This window comes from Dermacentor andersoni, chromosome 6 (genome assembly GCF_023375885.2).
Source record: "Dermacentor andersoni chromosome 6, qqDerAnde1_hic_scaffold, whole genome shotgun sequence".
Taxonomy (NCBI): domain Eukaryota; kingdom Metazoa; phylum Arthropoda; class Arachnida; order Ixodida; family Ixodidae; genus Dermacentor; species Dermacentor andersoni.
Window position 1 is genome coordinate 155,808,948 of NC_092819.1, and position 16,488 is coordinate 155,825,435.

The following is a 16,488-nucleotide window of genomic DNA, read 5'->3' on the forward strand; positions in this document are numbered from 1 at the left end:
TACACTTGACACAGTTAAGAGTCTACAAAAAACCATCCAAAACATGCGGACAAAGATCGCACAACAGGACACAAAGATTCGCGCCTACGAGAGCGGTCACTTCCCAAAACCAATGGACAGAGACCGACACCCTAGCATGGTAACCAGCGCCCTATCAGTTCCTTCACAGACATCCGCGCTTATTAGCATACCCAAAACTACAGAAAGATATTGTCACGCGCTAAGGCAAGAATGAGCAGCAGTATCAGCAGCCAGACACGAAAATGTCAGACACAAGGAGGACGGTTCACCAGCTGGCGCAAGATCCTTGACTTCGTCGTCTTCAATCACCGTTTTTGCTGGGCACGCAACGCTGGCTCAAAACACCAGGTGGCATTATTCCCCCTCCCAATGGAGCATCGACTCGATGCTCAAACACAAAACGTACATGGAAACTAGACAAATTAGGTAAAACAAAAAAAAAGGGGGGGGGGGGGGACGCGCTAGCACACATACGGAAATGCACACGGAAAAATGTGTTCTGTGGTCGGGAACAAAAAAAAAAGAACGATTCAAAGTTCTTTGGAGGAAGACGCGACGACAGCGAAAAAAAAAAACCAGAAGAGAAGAAGGTTGTTTCACTAGTACACTTCACCGTGTAAAATACGGCTTGAGGCGGACCACATGTACAGTCTCTGCGCGTGGTAAACAGCGCTTGGGCGATGGCAGGTCTCCGTCTGGAATCACTTCATAGTTCACGTCGCTTACACGCCTTAGTACTGTGTATGGGCCGAAGTACTTGCTGAGGAGTTTGTCGCTGAGGCCTCGCCGTCTAATGGGTGTCCAAACCCAAACTTGGTCACCAGGCTCATAGGTCACTTGTCGATGGTGGAGATTGTACCTTATTGCATCGGTACACTGCTGCTGTCTTATGTGCACGCGGGCCAGTTGACGCGCTTCCTCGGCGCGCTGAATGTACTCCTCGACGTCAGGAGCCAACTGGTCGAGCTGGTCGGTATCTTCATATGGCATCATGGCGTGTAGCATAGTTTGGACATCTCGACCATAAACGAGGCGGAATGGCGGGAAGCGTGTAGTTTCCTGCGGGGCAGTGTTGTACGCAAACGTTACGTACGGCAGGATTTCGTCCCACGTTTTGTGCTGCACATCCACGTACATAGCGAGCATGTCTGCCAGTGTTTTGTTTAGTCTTTCTGTCAAGCCGTTAGTCTGAGGGTGGTATGCAGTGGCCTTTCGATGACTCGTGTAGCTCAGCTTGAAGATGTCATTCAGAAGCTTTGCCGTAAATGCCGTCCCTCGGTCAGTGATGATGAATGACGGTGCGCCATGCCGAAGCACAATGTGATGCATAAAAAACTGGGCAACTTCAGATGCCGTCCCGCGTGGTAGTGCCTTCGTCTCAGCGTAACGCGTCAAGTAGTCAGTTGCGACAATGATCCACTTATTGCCGGAGGAAGATAAGGGAAATGGTCCAAGAAGGTCCATTCCAACTTGATCAAACGGCGTACGCCGAGGGTCGATGGGTTGTAGAAGGCCTGCAGGCTTGAAGGGTGGTGACTTGCGGCGTTGGCATTCACGGCATCCTTTCACGTAGTGTTTGACGCAAGCAGTCAGCCTAGGCCAGTAGTACAGTTGCCGTACCCTGTCCAGAGTCCTTGAGTAGCCCAAGTGACCAGATGTTGGCTCGTCGTGGCAGGCTAATAGGATGTCGTCGCGAAGGGCTTGAGGTACTACTAGCAGATGTGGTTTGTCGCCGGAACCTGTGTTTCTTTTGTTTAAGATGCCCCCTCGTAGGCAAAATGACGACAACTGTCGCGAAAGTGGGCGAGGAATGGACGCGATGCCGCCTTCTAAGTGATCGATGACGGGTCTTAACTCAGCGTCCGATCGCTGTTTAGCGAGCAGATCCGGCCCGCTGAGTGCTCCCAGAAAGGCGCTGTCGTCTTCCTCATCAGGATTCTGAGACTTAACAGGTGCCCGTGATAACGTGTCAGCATCTTCATGTTTCCTGCCTGACTTGTACACGATGGTGATGTTAAATTCCTGGAGTCGCAGACTCCAACGTGCCAATCGTGCAGAAGGGTCTCGGAGGTTGGTCAACCAGCACAAAGCGTGATGGTCGGTCACAACTTTAAATGGCCGCCCGTAGAGATACGGCCTAAACTTTGTGGTAGCCCAAATAACCGCGAGGCACTCCTTCTCTGTGGTGGAATAATTGGACTCTGCGCGTGACAGAGTGCGGCTCGCGTAGGCGATAACTCGTTCAGTCCCGTCTTGTCGTTGCACCAGGATAGCTCCGAGACCGATATTGCTGGCGTCAGTGCGTACTTCTGTGTCGGCATCCTCATCAAAATGACCGAGCACGGGAGGAGAAGACAAGCGACGTTGTAGCTCCGTAAAGGCGGTCTGTTGTGCATCAGTCCAGAGGAATGGCGTGTCGTCACGCGTAAGGCGAAATAGCGGATCGGCAATCTTTGAAAAATTTTCAATGAAGCGTCGATAATATGCACACAAGCCCAAAAATCGTCTCACACTTTTCTTATCGGTTGGAGCGGGAAAAGCTGCTACGGCAGCAGTCTTCTCAGGATCAGGCCGAACACCTGCCGCGCTTACGACGTGACCAAGGAACTTCAGTTCCTCGTAACCGAAATGGCATTTCTCTGGCTTGAGTGTAAAGTCAGCCGATCGAATGGCTTCGAGTACATTCCGAAGGCGTCGAAGGTGCTCGTCAAAAGTTTCCGAAAAAACAACAACATCATCGAGATAGACGAGGCAGCTATTCCATTTGAGGTCAGCGAGAACGGTATCCATCATTCGCTGGAATGTGGCTGGAGCGGAACAGAGGCCGAAAGGGAGTACTCTAAATTCGTAAAGGCCGTCCGGAGTCACGAAAGCAGTTTTCTCGCGGTCACGCTCATCTACTTCAATTTGCCAGTAGCCACTTTTCAGATCGATAGAGGAGAAATACTTCGCGTGCCTCAGCCTGTCCAGAGAATCGTCGACACGAGGCAACGGGTACACGTCTTTCTTTGTGACGTTGTTTAGCTTCCGGTAGTCCACACAAAATCGAAGCGTGCCATCTTTCTTTTTAACAAGAACGACTGGCGATGACCAGGGACTGCATGAGGGCTGGATTACGCCGTCTTGAAGCATTTCCTTCACCTGCGTTTGAATAGCATGTCGTTCGGTCGGGGAAACACGGTAAGGCTGTTGCCGTATGGGGGGCACGTCGTCATAGGTGATGATACGGTGTTTCGTAATCGATGTTTGACGTACCTTCGACGACTGTGCAAAGCAAGAGTGGAACTCAAGCAACAGCTCGCGCAGGGGTTGTCTGTTCTCTTCAGGAAGCGTTGGACTAATGTCGACGCTGCGTAGAGGTGCTTCAGCAGTGCCGATTGCCTCGGAAACAAAACACTCAGTGACATCGGCGATCGGGTCGGCGTAGGCGATGACAGTACCGGGGAAAAGGTGCCGGTGTTCGTAGCTGAAGTTGGTGACAAGAACCTCACAGTGGCCATCGTGGAGATCGACAAGGCTTCTTGCTACGCAAACACCATGAGAAAGCAGGAGAGAGCGATTGCTTTCTACGACTGCTTCACCGTGTATGAGCTTGTCACATGCTACTTGAACCACGACACTTGCGCGCGGTGGTAACGTGACAGCGTCGTCGATAACACGAAGAGGTGCTCGAGGGTGGATGGTGTTGGTCGTCGCTGTGGCGCTTTTTGTCGAGAAAGTGACGAGGCGTTGTCGAATGTTGATGATAGCGCCGTGCTCCCTGAGAAAGTCCATGCCGATGATTAGGTCTCGAGAGCACTGGGGGAGAATGCTCAAACTGGCAACAAATGTGGAGCCGCGAATCTGTATTCGTGCCGTGCACATGCCGAGTGGTGTGACGATGTGCCCGCCAGCTGTACGAACTGGCGTTTGATTCCAAGGCGTGGTCACTTTCTTCAGAAGGGTGGCCAGTTTTTCACTGATTATAGAATAATCCGCTCCAGTGTCCACTAAAGCAGTCAATTCACGACCGTCAAGCAGTACAGGAATGTCCAAGGAAATTCTTTTTCTGTAATCAGCAGGTACTGTCGTCGTCGATGTATCGTCGGTCCGCGCACGCGTCAGTAGGGGTCCTTGAGCACGTCCAGACTGAGCGGCCTCGCCCCCAAAGGTCGCTGTGGTTAGTTTTCCCGTCGTGGGCTGGGCGACCGACCCTGCACCACGCTTGAATACGTACGGCGAGTCGGAGAAAATCGCCGCGGCGAAGGGGAGCGTGACTGGTGTCGAGCTGATGGAGATCCGCGCTGCTGGGCAACGTATTCTTCAATTTCAGGAGGACGCTGGCCGAACCTAGGTCGGGGCGAGTTCGCTGAGAATCCGCGTAGTCCGAGCTCTCGATAGGAGCACTGTCGGTAGACATGCCCAGCTTCGCCACAGTGAAAGCAAAGGGGACGGCGATCAGGTGCCCGCCACACGTCTGATTTTCTCGGGGCCTGTCGGTGGTCCTGGTAATACGAGGCAGCTTGGACGGGCTCTAGCATGGCCGGGCGCGCGTCGCGAAGCGGGGAGGGAGGTGGGGCAGGTTGCCTCAAGGCTTGCGAATATGACATATGTGGGCTGTCATTTTTTAGCGGTCGAGCTTCTGTATTGAAGGGTGGTTCTTTTAGCGCATGCTGGACTTCGTCACGGAGAACGCTGGACAAGGAGCTGAGCGTCGGCTGTGAAGGTACCGACAGTTTCTGGAGTTCTTCGCGGATCACGGAACGAATGAGCTCTCGAAAGAAATCGACGTGACCCCCGAGAGCTCCGAAGAAGTCCGTAGGTGAGGCAGTGTTCACTTGACGTTCGTATGATGGTGTCCGCTGGCGAAGAGTCTGTTCCATGGTGATGGCCTCGGAAAGAAATTCTGACACAGTCTTGGGAGGACTGCGCACGAGACCGCCGAACAGCTGCTCTTTTACTCCGCGCATCAGGTACCGCACCTTCTTTTCTTCCGACATGCTGGGGTCGGCTCGTCGAAAGAGACGCGTCATGTCCTCGACATACATTGCGACACCCTCGTTCGGCATTTGTATGCGGGACTGGAGATCACGCTCAGCTCGCTCTCGGCGATCAGGGCTGGCATACGTCTCAAGAATCCGCCGTTTGAATTCTGCCCATGAAGTTAAGGCTCGTACGGTTCTCGTACCAAACACGTGCGCCATCGTTAAGGCTGAAATAGACATTTTTCAGCTTGTCTGCGTCATCCCACTTGTTGAACGCGGCGACACGTTCATAGTGCACCAGCCAATCTTCAACGTCCTCATGTATGGCGCCGTGGAAGGGATTCGGCGTTCGCGGATTGAATAGCGTACAATGAATCGGCGTTGTGCCTTCCATACCGGTTGGGGTGGTCGGAGCTGCCATTTTCTCTGGGAGGAGTCCAAACTCAGGGGCTTGTCCACGGATCCTTCTGCTGGCGCGGTGTACAGGCGTAACCACCGGTACGGGGCTGGAGCTCCTGCTGCCCGGAGGGGTTTGGTGCATAGATTAGATTACCCAGCACCTCCACCAGTTTGTCACGCGCTAAGGCAAGAATGAGCAGCAGTATCAGCAGCCAGACACGAAAATGTCAGACACAAGGAGGACGGTTCACCAGCTGGCGCAAGATCCTTGACTTCGTCGTCTTCAATCACCGTTTTTGCTGGGCACGCAACGCTGGCTCAAAACACCAGGTGGCAATATGAAGATATAAAGATATGAAGAGCCCACGGTCCACCGAACAAACGCAAAGCCAGCCTCATTCACAGGACTCCCACTCCAGCCCCAATTGGGGACGCAGACCTAATGAAACGTGCAGAGAAACATGTTGAACGCGCGGTCAGGGCGGCTATAGACGCCATCTTGCCTGCGATTTTTGAACGCTTCCAGCAGTTAGAGAACCGCATGACGGCACTCAAACAAAACCACAACACGCTAGCCGCACAGGTCGCACAAATCGGACAATACATCCCAAAATTATCGCCCGTCTAGCGCCCGCCCGGAGCAGACTCTCCCTCACCCCGCGATCGTCCCTCAGGCGGCACCCGTATGCGCAGCGACGGTGCTCCACCCTTCCCGCCTGGACCTGGCCGTCCACACCCTCCCCAACAATCAACATGGTTGTAACGACCAATAACACCTATCACGCTTGGCATTAACATGGCCTGCCACATTAACATTAACTTGGCATTAACATGGCCAAGTTAATCCACAGGCATAATCAGGACCCGGGGGCGCTCCTGGCCGAGATGCGGGACAAGTACCTGCGGCCTACCGTGGCCGGCCGAGCACGCACATAGACGCAGAACTCACGTTCGCTGAGGTGTCGGCAGCCGCCTTCAATCTGCGGACGAATTCGGCGCCGGGTCCGTACCGCGTGACCAACAAGATCCAGCGCAACCTGGACGAGGCTGCAATGGAGCAGCTCACGGAGTTCATGAACAAATGCTGGAAGACGCGCGTCATCCCGGAAGAGTGGAAGAAGTCCACGATCGTCTTTATACCAAAACCAGGCAAGCCACTCAATGCGGACAACCTCAGGCCGATTTCACTCACATCATGCGTCGGCAAACTCATGAAGCACTTGGCCCTGGACCGCCTCAATGAACACTTAGAGGACGGGAACGAGTTCACCCATTCCATGTTTGGTTTCAGGCCACACCTGGCCACCCGAGATGTACTCCTTCAGTTAAAAAGGCAGGTGATGCAACCCGAAAGTGCGGCGGACGCTCGTTGGTTCCGGTGCCTCCTGGGCACCGATCTGAAGAAGGCCTTCGACAATGTCGCCCATGCAGCGGTGCTCGAGAGCCTGACCCAACGGGGGGTTGGGAACAGAGCATACCAATACGTCCGAAACTTTCTCACTGACCGGAAATACCGGATCAAAGTCGGTGAACATGAAACTGACATTATAGAGCTGGGAAGCCGAGGCACGCTGCAGGGATCAGACATCTCCCCTTTTCTCTTTTAACACGGCGATGTGCGGGCTCCCGGACCTGCTGCTCGCTTTCCCTGGGCTTCACCACAGCCTCTACGCTGACGATATGGCGCTATGGGCGGAAGCGGATGATCCACAAACACTTCAAGAGATCATGCAACGCGGAATCGACGTCGTACAAGCTTATGCGGAGCCAAGGGGCCTGACGTGCTCACCAGAAAAATCAGAATACCTCCTGATCAAGCCCGGCTGAAGCAGCTGTCCCGGTGGAATACCACGGGGGAGGCGCTTCCTTGAACTTAATGTCCGAGGCCTTACCATCTCGGAACGCCCCAGTATCAAGATATTGGGTCTAGACTTTAAGAACACGCTGCGGTGTGGGCTCATGTTAAAGAAACTCCACAGGGCAACTAATTACACACTACAGCTCATTCGCCTGGTGGCTAATCGGCACCACGGCATGGGCGAGGGCGAGCTGCTTCGACTTGTGCAGGCATACATTACCAGCAGAGCGATGCACTCGACACCATATGTCAAACTCGCCGCCACGGACTTAGCTAAATTAAATACACTGATCAGAAGAACCACAAAGGCAGCGATAGGCCTTCCGGACCACGCGGCCGCCGCAAGGCTGGTGGCCTTAGGCATGCAAAATACGCTCGAGGAGCTCTTAGACGCTCACCACACAGCCCAAGTCCGTCGTCTCTCGCTAACCCCGGCTGGCCGCACAGTCCTCCGGAAGCTCAGTCTCGAGGCCATCCCCGAGGCTGCAGAGTACATGATGATTCCGCGAAAGGTCAGGGGGCATATTTATGCCCCGCCTCTACCTCGCAACATAGACCCAGAGTTCCATCAGGACCGACGGCAGGCCCGTAGTGAGGCCGTTTGGCGACGCTACGGCTCGCGAGACCGAGTGGTCTACACACACGCAGCGAGACACCCTCGCGGCGACCTCATGACCGCGGTGGTAGGAGATCACAACGAAGGAATGATAGAACAGAAAATAATCATGGCTGGCCGAGTGGTAGAAGCGGAGGAAACCGCGATTACCATCGCCATGCATACGGAAGCGAACACTGTCATCAGCGATAGCAAGCAGGCCATCGACAGTTTCGTCCGCGGTACAATTTCCAAACAGGCGTACCATGTCGTCACGCGGCACCCCCTAAGCTGCTTGAAAACCCTCGTGGGGACCCCCGCTCACGCGGCTGTGCCCGGCAACGCGTCGGCTCACAGTTTGGTTCGAGATCTCACGCGCCGAGCCTCTTCCGCGAATGCGGACGGCGGGAACGAGGAGGAGAGACACGAGGAACCCTGCGAGACTTATCACGAACAAGCCCATAGGCATCGCTTGAGCCGTCGCACGCTCCCACCACAGGCCAAGCAACTTCATAAAACGCAAGCGGTCGCGTTTAGGCGACTCCAGACAAAGCCATACCCACACCCAAAGCACATTAACAAAACCACAGGAGGCAAAGAAAGCGACCTATGTAGGCTCTGTTCACAAGCAGGGACACACACACATAATGTGGGAATGCACCTCGCTCCCGTTTTCTCATCCCCCCGTCAGCAGCGAAACTGACTGGACAGCCTGCCTCAGTTCCGGGGACGTCGACCGACAGCTTGAACTGGTAGACTGGGCGGAGAAGGCCAACCAGGCCCAGGGCCTTACTTGAGCCCGATCCTTCGGCCACCTTTCGCCTTCCCCTTTTCAATAAAGTTTACGACCACCACCACCAACATACGCTCCTCGCCACTCCGTAGACGTTTCTGAAGCGAAAATGGCGCTGAAGCGCGAATGCAAACAAACGAAGCCGGCGCGACGGCTCATGTGATGCCATTAGGCCAATACCAACGCGGCGTCGGCTTCGGCCAGAACGCGCGAGGAGGAGGCGGCATTCTTCAAAGCGTGACTCTACTTTACGAAATTTAAGGGATTTTAGCGCAGGTGCGCCCGCCGTGACGTCTGGCGGAGGCAGAGTTAACCAGGATGGAGCACGCCTTCCTCCTCCCCATCCGCACCGGCTGAGTTTCACCTGCCGAACGTCAGCATCGCCTCCGCGGCGCATCATCTTTTCTCTGCCGAGACTGCGGCGCGCTGGAAAAGCTGCAGCACCTCACTATACAATCAGTTGCGCCCTTTGGAGTGTATATTTGCCGCACAACCATAATCGTCATCTGTCTTGCCGGCATTTCCTTTCTTTAACGCTGCTGGCCGGGTACTTCCAAGTCACGAACGGCACGCACGTTATCAGTATGACAGAGCCTTCTCGACTCGAAAGTAACGAGCACAGCATTTTCAAGAAAGCAAATGCGGGAAAGGCAGATGACGGTTATTGTTCTGTGGCAAATGTACAGCCCAAAGGGCGTAAACTTTTTTTCAGAGTGCAGCTCTGCGAGTTACCAGTTAGCGCCGCAGCGCGAGAACCCCTCGTCAGCATCTACCGTCAGTATGACCTCCATTAATCGGCGGTGGAACACATTCTACACCCTTCGGGCTGCAACTTACATCTTAGGGTGCTGTTCCCTCCGTGTTGCCCCTTTGTGCCCCGTGCCCACTCTTGCGCTAGTCACTCAGCATGGAATACCAACTAGCCCGGAATCACACCCTGCTTAAGTGTAGATTCGCACAGTTTTGGAGCTGTCAGTCTTGCGAGCAAGGATAATGTCATTCTTTGTTCATATCGTGTATGCAGCAAACATTCCTTTTCCTAACGTTAGCCGTACCCAGAAATACTTTGTTCTCAACCATTAAACGCTCATTCACCCATATACGAGTTGAGCCATCGACGCCCATATCGCAGTTCGCTAGCCATGCCTTTTTTGCCTTTTGTAGGGTCCCATCACGCTTTAAACGAGACTTGAATCGCACCAGTATATAATTTTTGTCTGGAAATCGTGTAGAGAGACGGTTACAGCTTTTAATATCGGACGTCTTGGCTCACGAATTGCGGTACCTAAGTTATAAAGTGCGCTCCTGTGAACCTCGCCGTACTGCCCTCCGACACGTTGGAGTTCAAAGTTGGTGCTCCGCGAATATTTTTCGGCAAGTATCAGTCGTCCGTCCAGCCCTTCAGTCTATTTCTCGCTAGCTACGTAGCAGAGTTGCGTAACTACTTGCCATACTCATTCTTTTCTGTGTTACATTTTCACAAGAACACCTTACCTGTTTCGCATTCCAAATCTCATTTAATTCATCCTGAATAAGCTTGTAGCACACTACTACGTACTGCAATGGTCCAGTCACAAAAGACGATGACGACACGCCCAGCACGCTAACGATACGCGAGCGATGGAATCAGGTGTCCGCCTGATAGTTGTTCGCAGAAAAACTAATCCTTTTTTTTTTCTTTTTCTGCGCAGGTTGGTATCGTAAGCCATGGTAGACAAGAATGTAGAGAAAACAGCTACTCCTTCTACACCGACGTTTCCTACTACGTGGATTGGATCGATCGTCAGATGAAGAGGCCACTTCCAGGTGCGGCTCAAGCAGTACTCAACGCCGGGGCTTCAGCAGCAGCGGAAGTTCGCCCATAGATGTTATCGGTCTTTGTGAACTAATAAATGGAACAGCCTGACGCAGAAGGGCTGGATCGAAGGTGTTTCCGTTTTACGTGCGCCCCTGATTTAAAAATCTAACTTAACGGAAGCAATGTTCACGCTTTCGAGTGTGTCTTCTGCACGTGGCCGCTTTTTGAAGCAATGAATATGAAGGAATTGCATTAGGTACTTAGCTTCATGAATAATATGCAGTGCCTCAGCATCACAGAGACGTCTTTTGCAGTAATGGCCTAGTGTAGAATTTAATTTGTTTCATGTAGTATTGTAATTATTCTAAACAATAAATGACTAGTCGAACAGCCCTTTTATCCTGGCACAGTGTTTTCGTTTTGTGGCAACGAATATTAGATAACGGCCTTAAGCGCACCAGATGTGCAGTTGCTCGGCAACTGAATATAGTTCAATAGCAAATACCTTGCTCTAATTGTTTCCTTTCATATTCTTACGTTGCAGAAGTCATATATAAAGATGTACTTACAATATTTACAAGAGAGACAACGATGCATAAAAAAGATGGCTGTCGAGACGGATTCCAGCTCCACGCGTCAAATGGCCTTCTGAGCGCTTGCTTGCGCCGTAACATAACCCGTGCCTGTAAAAGCGCCGTTTCGGCGCCAACTATAAGGGAGGTGCACTCGCGGCAAAGTAAAGCTTCAGCCGCGACAAATGCGTAGTGTGTGTGAGGACACGCGAGTCCAGCGAAGCGATCGCGTAGTGCACATCACCACGCTGACGCATTATCGTGTAGGGAGCAGCTTTTCAGACAAGCTCCCGTAGCGACATGATGTCCATAGGAGGACAATGGTGCCAGAAGTAAATCGACCGTCCCGCTGTCGGTTGTCGTACGGTACCCTCAGCGCGACCTGTCACTCAGTGAGCCGGAAGCGTTGTATGTCTTCAGCTACTCCGTACAAGAAGGTGCGGCCTCGATCAGTGAGGAGCTGCTAGGGTGCACCGTGATGGAGAATGACGTCACGTAAAGGAAAATCTGCCGCCTCAGTTGCACAGCTTGTGTGCAAAGCCCGTGTGATCGCTTACCGGTTTGCGTAATTTGTCACGACAACGACCAACTTATCGCCAGATTTCGAGGAGGAAAAGGACCGAGAAGATCGAGACCGCGGCGAAAGAATGGTACTGAGGCCCCATCGATGGGGTGAAGGCGCCAGCACAGCACGTTTTCTGTGGCGGTGACAGATAGCACAGGCTGCAACATAGTGGTGCACAGAGCGGTACAGGGCTGGTGCACAGACGCGGAGCCATAAGCGGTCGTAAGTACGCGAAAGGTTGAGGTAGCCTACAGTAGGGGCGTCATGCAACTGCTCAACGACTGCTGTCAGGTCGATGGCCTGGTACAGTGAGTAAAAGTGATGATCCTTCGCGTGGTAAGCTCCCACGGTAGAGAACACGGTCGCGACCACGAATATGCGCAGCATGGGCTCCGAAAGTTCCGAATTGAGACGATCGATGAGAACACGTAAGCAGTCGTCGCACCGCTGTTCAGTGCGAATATCGTGCAGGTAAGAAACGGCCAGCACGAAAGTGTTCGTGCCAAGCGCGTTATGTTCGGTGTGGTCGACAGGATGATGGGAGAGGGAGTCGGCGTCATTGTGTAAACGGCCCGACCTGTGTGAAACAGCAAATGACTACTCTTGCAGCAGTAGCACAAATGTACCCAATCGTCCTATGGGGTCTTTAAGTGAGGAGTGCCAGCACAAGGCGTAGTGATCGGCAAACAATGAAAATGTGCGGCCATACAAATAGGGGCGGGATTTGGCAACTGCCCAATCTAATAACGCCAGGCACTCGCGTTCCGTAATTAAAAAATTCTTCTCGAGGGGTGACTGGAGGCGGCTGGCGTATGCAGTTTCACGCTCTGCGTTACGCTGCATGCCATTGAACAAGTACAGCCCCAATTCCAAGACTACAGGCATTCAGGTGAAGTTCAATGGCGTCATATGGATCGTAAGGAGCCAGCGATGGCGGCGTACTAAGCAAGCGTGCGCGGGCGGAGAAGGCTTTGGCTTGAGCAAGACCTTATGTGAAAGCAAATTATTCTTAAGTAAGTCAGTGAGTGCACGAGCGGTTTCGCCGAAATTCTTAATGAAATGGCGAAAATACGAGCATAACGCAACAAAGCTTCTTACGTCTGCGGCGGAAGACAGAACAGGAAAGTTCTCGAGTGCGCTAATTTTTTCAGGGTCAGGTTGAACGCCAGCGGCACTGGCGAGATGGCCAAGGACGGTAATTTGACAACGTGCAAAGGGGCGCTTGGATGAGTTCAGTTGCAGGCCTGCGCTTCGGAAATCATAAAGGATAGCCGATAGACACGTTAGATGAATCGTCAAAGTTGGTGAAAAGGCTATGACATCGTCTAAATAACACAGACATGTGGACAATTTATAGCCACAAAGTAACGAGTCGATACTTCTTTCGAAGGTTGCCGGGGCATTACTAAGGCTGAGTGGCATAGCCTCGAATTGGTAGCGGCCGTCAAGAGTTACGAAGGCAGTTTTCTCACGGTCCATGTCATCTACCGAGATTTGCCAGTAGCCTGATCCGACGTCTATCGAGCAAAAGTACTTGCCTACCACCAAGCAGTCCAAGGCGTTATCAATGTGCTGCAAGGGGTAGACATCCATTCTTGGATGTTTACTTGGCTACCACCAAGCAGTCCAAGGCGTTATCAATGTGCTGCAAGGGGTAGACATCCATGCGTGTGATATTTTTGAGGTGCCTGTAATCAACACAAAACGCCAACTGCCGTCCTTGTTCTTCACAAGGACCACAGGGGACGCCCACGGACTGTAAGATGCCTCTATATTGCCTTTAGCCAACATATATATCTTATCGACTACTCTTTGTATACTTGTCGTTCAGCATTTGTAACACTGTACGGCTGGCGGGGTATCGGATTAGCGTTTTCAGTGCAAATACGATGGGTCACTACCGATGTTTGGGCTTAGTGGTGGCTGTAAAAGTCAAAAACATCGCGCAGAGTTTCCAACAGACAGTGCAGGTCAACAGCTTGTGCCGGATAAAGATCAGCTGCTATTATCTTGCTAAATTTGTAAGGGTTGGTGAGTTTGAGGTTCCCTGTAGAGGGCGACGGAATTTCGACGTAAGAGCTGATATCTCGCAATCGTTCACAAGCGAGATGGCACCCAAAGACATGCCTCTGGGAAGAATTTGAGTCAAGCAGCTAAATTTTATTAGAGTCAGCGAAGCCTGATAGCTTATAACAGTGAGCAAGGTATGGCGAACGGCCAAATTTCTTTCAAGCAATATGTATACGGTGAGAGATAGTACATAGATGCCGTCAGGAACACATGGGAACGACAGTAGAGTGACGTTCGCAGTGGCTTGCGGTGACAGGCTGGTGTCTTCGAGAGAGCACAACCGTGGTTGTGTGCCTGGTGGATTATAGCAGCCGTCGGGCAGTTCAAGTTGAATTAAACTAGACCTGCAATCAAAGAGGGCTGAATGGGACGACAAAAACTCTAAGCTTAGCATAACGTCACAAGGTCATTGTTCCAAAATGGCAAACAAAACAGTCGTTAGGGTCCCCGCGATGCAAATGCGAGCGGTGGACATACGAAGCACGGTAGGCGTTCCTCCGTCTGTAACGCGGAGGGTGCGTGATCCAGCGGGTGTGAAAACTTTTTTCAAGCATCGGCGCAATTGGGCACTTATCGCAGATACGCGCGCGCCCGTGTGAGTGAGGGCTGGTACACTGACGCCATCGGCTAAAACGTCCGTCAAGTTCTGTTTCGTCGGAAAAGTGATCAAAGGATTTTGCGGTCGAGTCGTCAGAGCAGCGTTTCCTCCGGGAGCTGCATCGCTTAGTTTTCCGGAGACAGGCGCCGGGGCTGCATCGGGGACCGCGGACGACAAGCCCGCGGCAATGGGGCGATGGTCGACGAGCTGGCGGCGAACGGGACTGGTGACGTCGGAATGACGGCGAGGGACTGTTCCAAAGAGTCCGAGTGTCATTGTTTGGCTCTTAGGGTGCTAATGAAGACTAGTAACAACGCTCGCTCTGTTCGGGGCGATAATAACTGGTGAAGGGGGGTCGCAGAGGGGAGGATACAGTACGGTTGTTACAATGGCGAGGAACGTGACCAATACGCCGGCAGGCAAAACATATTGGTTGAGTCTGCGGTTCGCCACTCGGCGGAATTTCGGTAGCGAGCAGGAGACCACGGACCAGTTGATGAACCAAGATCATGTGACAGCTGTGAAGCGGCAATGGTACATACAGAAAAAACTCCACGATTAGCGAGTTCCTCGCGTACTATTGCCTGCACAAACGGTGCTGTAGGCAAGTTGGTCAGCTCACTGGGGCGGGAGAAAAAGGCTGCAGGAGCCATGGCTCCAAGTTCTCGGTGCACTATCTGCTTCAGCTCATCTGATGATTATGGTCGCTGCACTCCTAGCCAGCTGTCACAAGAGGATGTTCGCAGCTGTGTTCGGCAGACGTGCGAACGGCGTTGCAATGCAGTGGCTCTTGGCCTGTTAAATGTGTTCACACTCTTTTATGATGTACTTTATTGCTTCACAGTTTTTGCACCTGAGGAGGTTGAAGCCGTCATCAGAAATCCACTTCAGTACATGCCCAACCTTGTCTGACACAGCCATATCGCTGTGGGCCTTACGGTACAGAGCCAGCACGTCCATTATGTAAGAGCCGTATGATTCTGTGGACGTCTGTGCACGGGTCGCTAGTTCTTTCTTAGCGGTGACCTTCCGCAGGGCTGCACGGCCAAAGAAGTCCCTCAGCTTCTGTTTGCACGTGTCCCAGTTGTCCCTCATAGTTGTGACACCACACCTTCGCCGTTTCTTGTTGGTAGAAGACCAAGTTAGCCAACATAATTCCCGGATATCATTTCTTGTGGGCACATATACGCTTATACGTAGCGATGCAGTCTTCCACGTCGAGGTAGTCGGTGCCGCAGATCGTTCCTTGATCCATAGGCTGAGCCAGCACAGCCGTCAGGATTACAGGCGTTGGTGTGGGCCGCGCCATTTCGGGTCCTGCTTCATCCATCATGTTTTCCAGTCCGAGGTGATGACCACTGCGGAGCTCCTTTGTTGTTTCTCGTATGTACGCAGCACTTCTCACAAAAATTAAAATTAAATTATGGGGTTTTACGTGTCAAGACAACTTTCTGATTATGAGGCACGCCGTAGTGGAGGACTCCGGAAATTTCGACCACCTGGAGTTCATTAACGTGCACCTAAATCTAAGTACACGGGTGTTTTCGCATTTCGCCCCAATCGAAATGCGGCCGCTGTGGCAGGGATATGATCCCGCGACAACGTGTTCAGCAGCCCGACACCATAGCCACTGAGCAACCACGGCGGGTGCACTTGTCACCAATTTTTTGTGTTGCAGAAGTCACATATAAAGATGTATATACAATATTTACACGAGAAGCAACGATGCATAAGCAATATGGCTGTCGAGACCGATTCCACCTCTACACGTCAAAGCGTACTCTTCTGACTGGCGCCACTCTTGGTTGTGCCGTAACAATATCTTATGGAATATAAGCCTATCTCATGTCTCCGCACATGTTCGTAAAACGTTTCTTTCGTTAAGGCGAGAGCCTCAAGTGGTTTGTTACAATGGCCCACACCCGGAGAAAGCTGCATCTTGCCTAGTAGCATGAAAAATATCATCATCAGGAATGCTTTAGGCCAACCTAAACAATAAAAAATGCAATGGTTGAATATTATAAAGAAACGAAAGAAATAACGACGTAAAGAAAGAACGAAAGAATGAACGAAATAAAGAAAGAACGGAAAAAAGAACACAGACACAAAGAATACCAGAAGGAACGAAAGAAAGTACGAAAGGCAAAACAAAGAAAGATTGATAGAATGTTCAGGTAGTGTATCAGTTTCACAAATGTGTAGCTGAGGAGGTCGGTAAAGCCCCTCAATTTTTCAAAAGTAGCGCCATTCTTAGA

At 52.0% G+C, this 16,488-nt stretch overlaps 1 protein-coding gene across 1 annotated transcript in view; it reads left to right on the plus strand.

Moving 5' to 3' along the window:
• The window catches only part of LOC126523480 (complement C2-like), a 216,554-nt gene extending 205,983 nt beyond the window's left edge, over positions 1–10,571 (plus strand). The window contains exon 19 of the mRNA XM_050172090.3: positions 10,322–10,571. Within this exon, the coding sequence (XP_050028047.2) occupies positions 10,322–10,495 (174 nt within the window). The 3' untranslated portion in view covers positions 10,496–10,571. The remainder of the gene's footprint in view (positions 1–10,321) is intronic.
• The last annotated feature ends 5,917 nt before the right edge of the window (positions 10,572–16,488 follow it).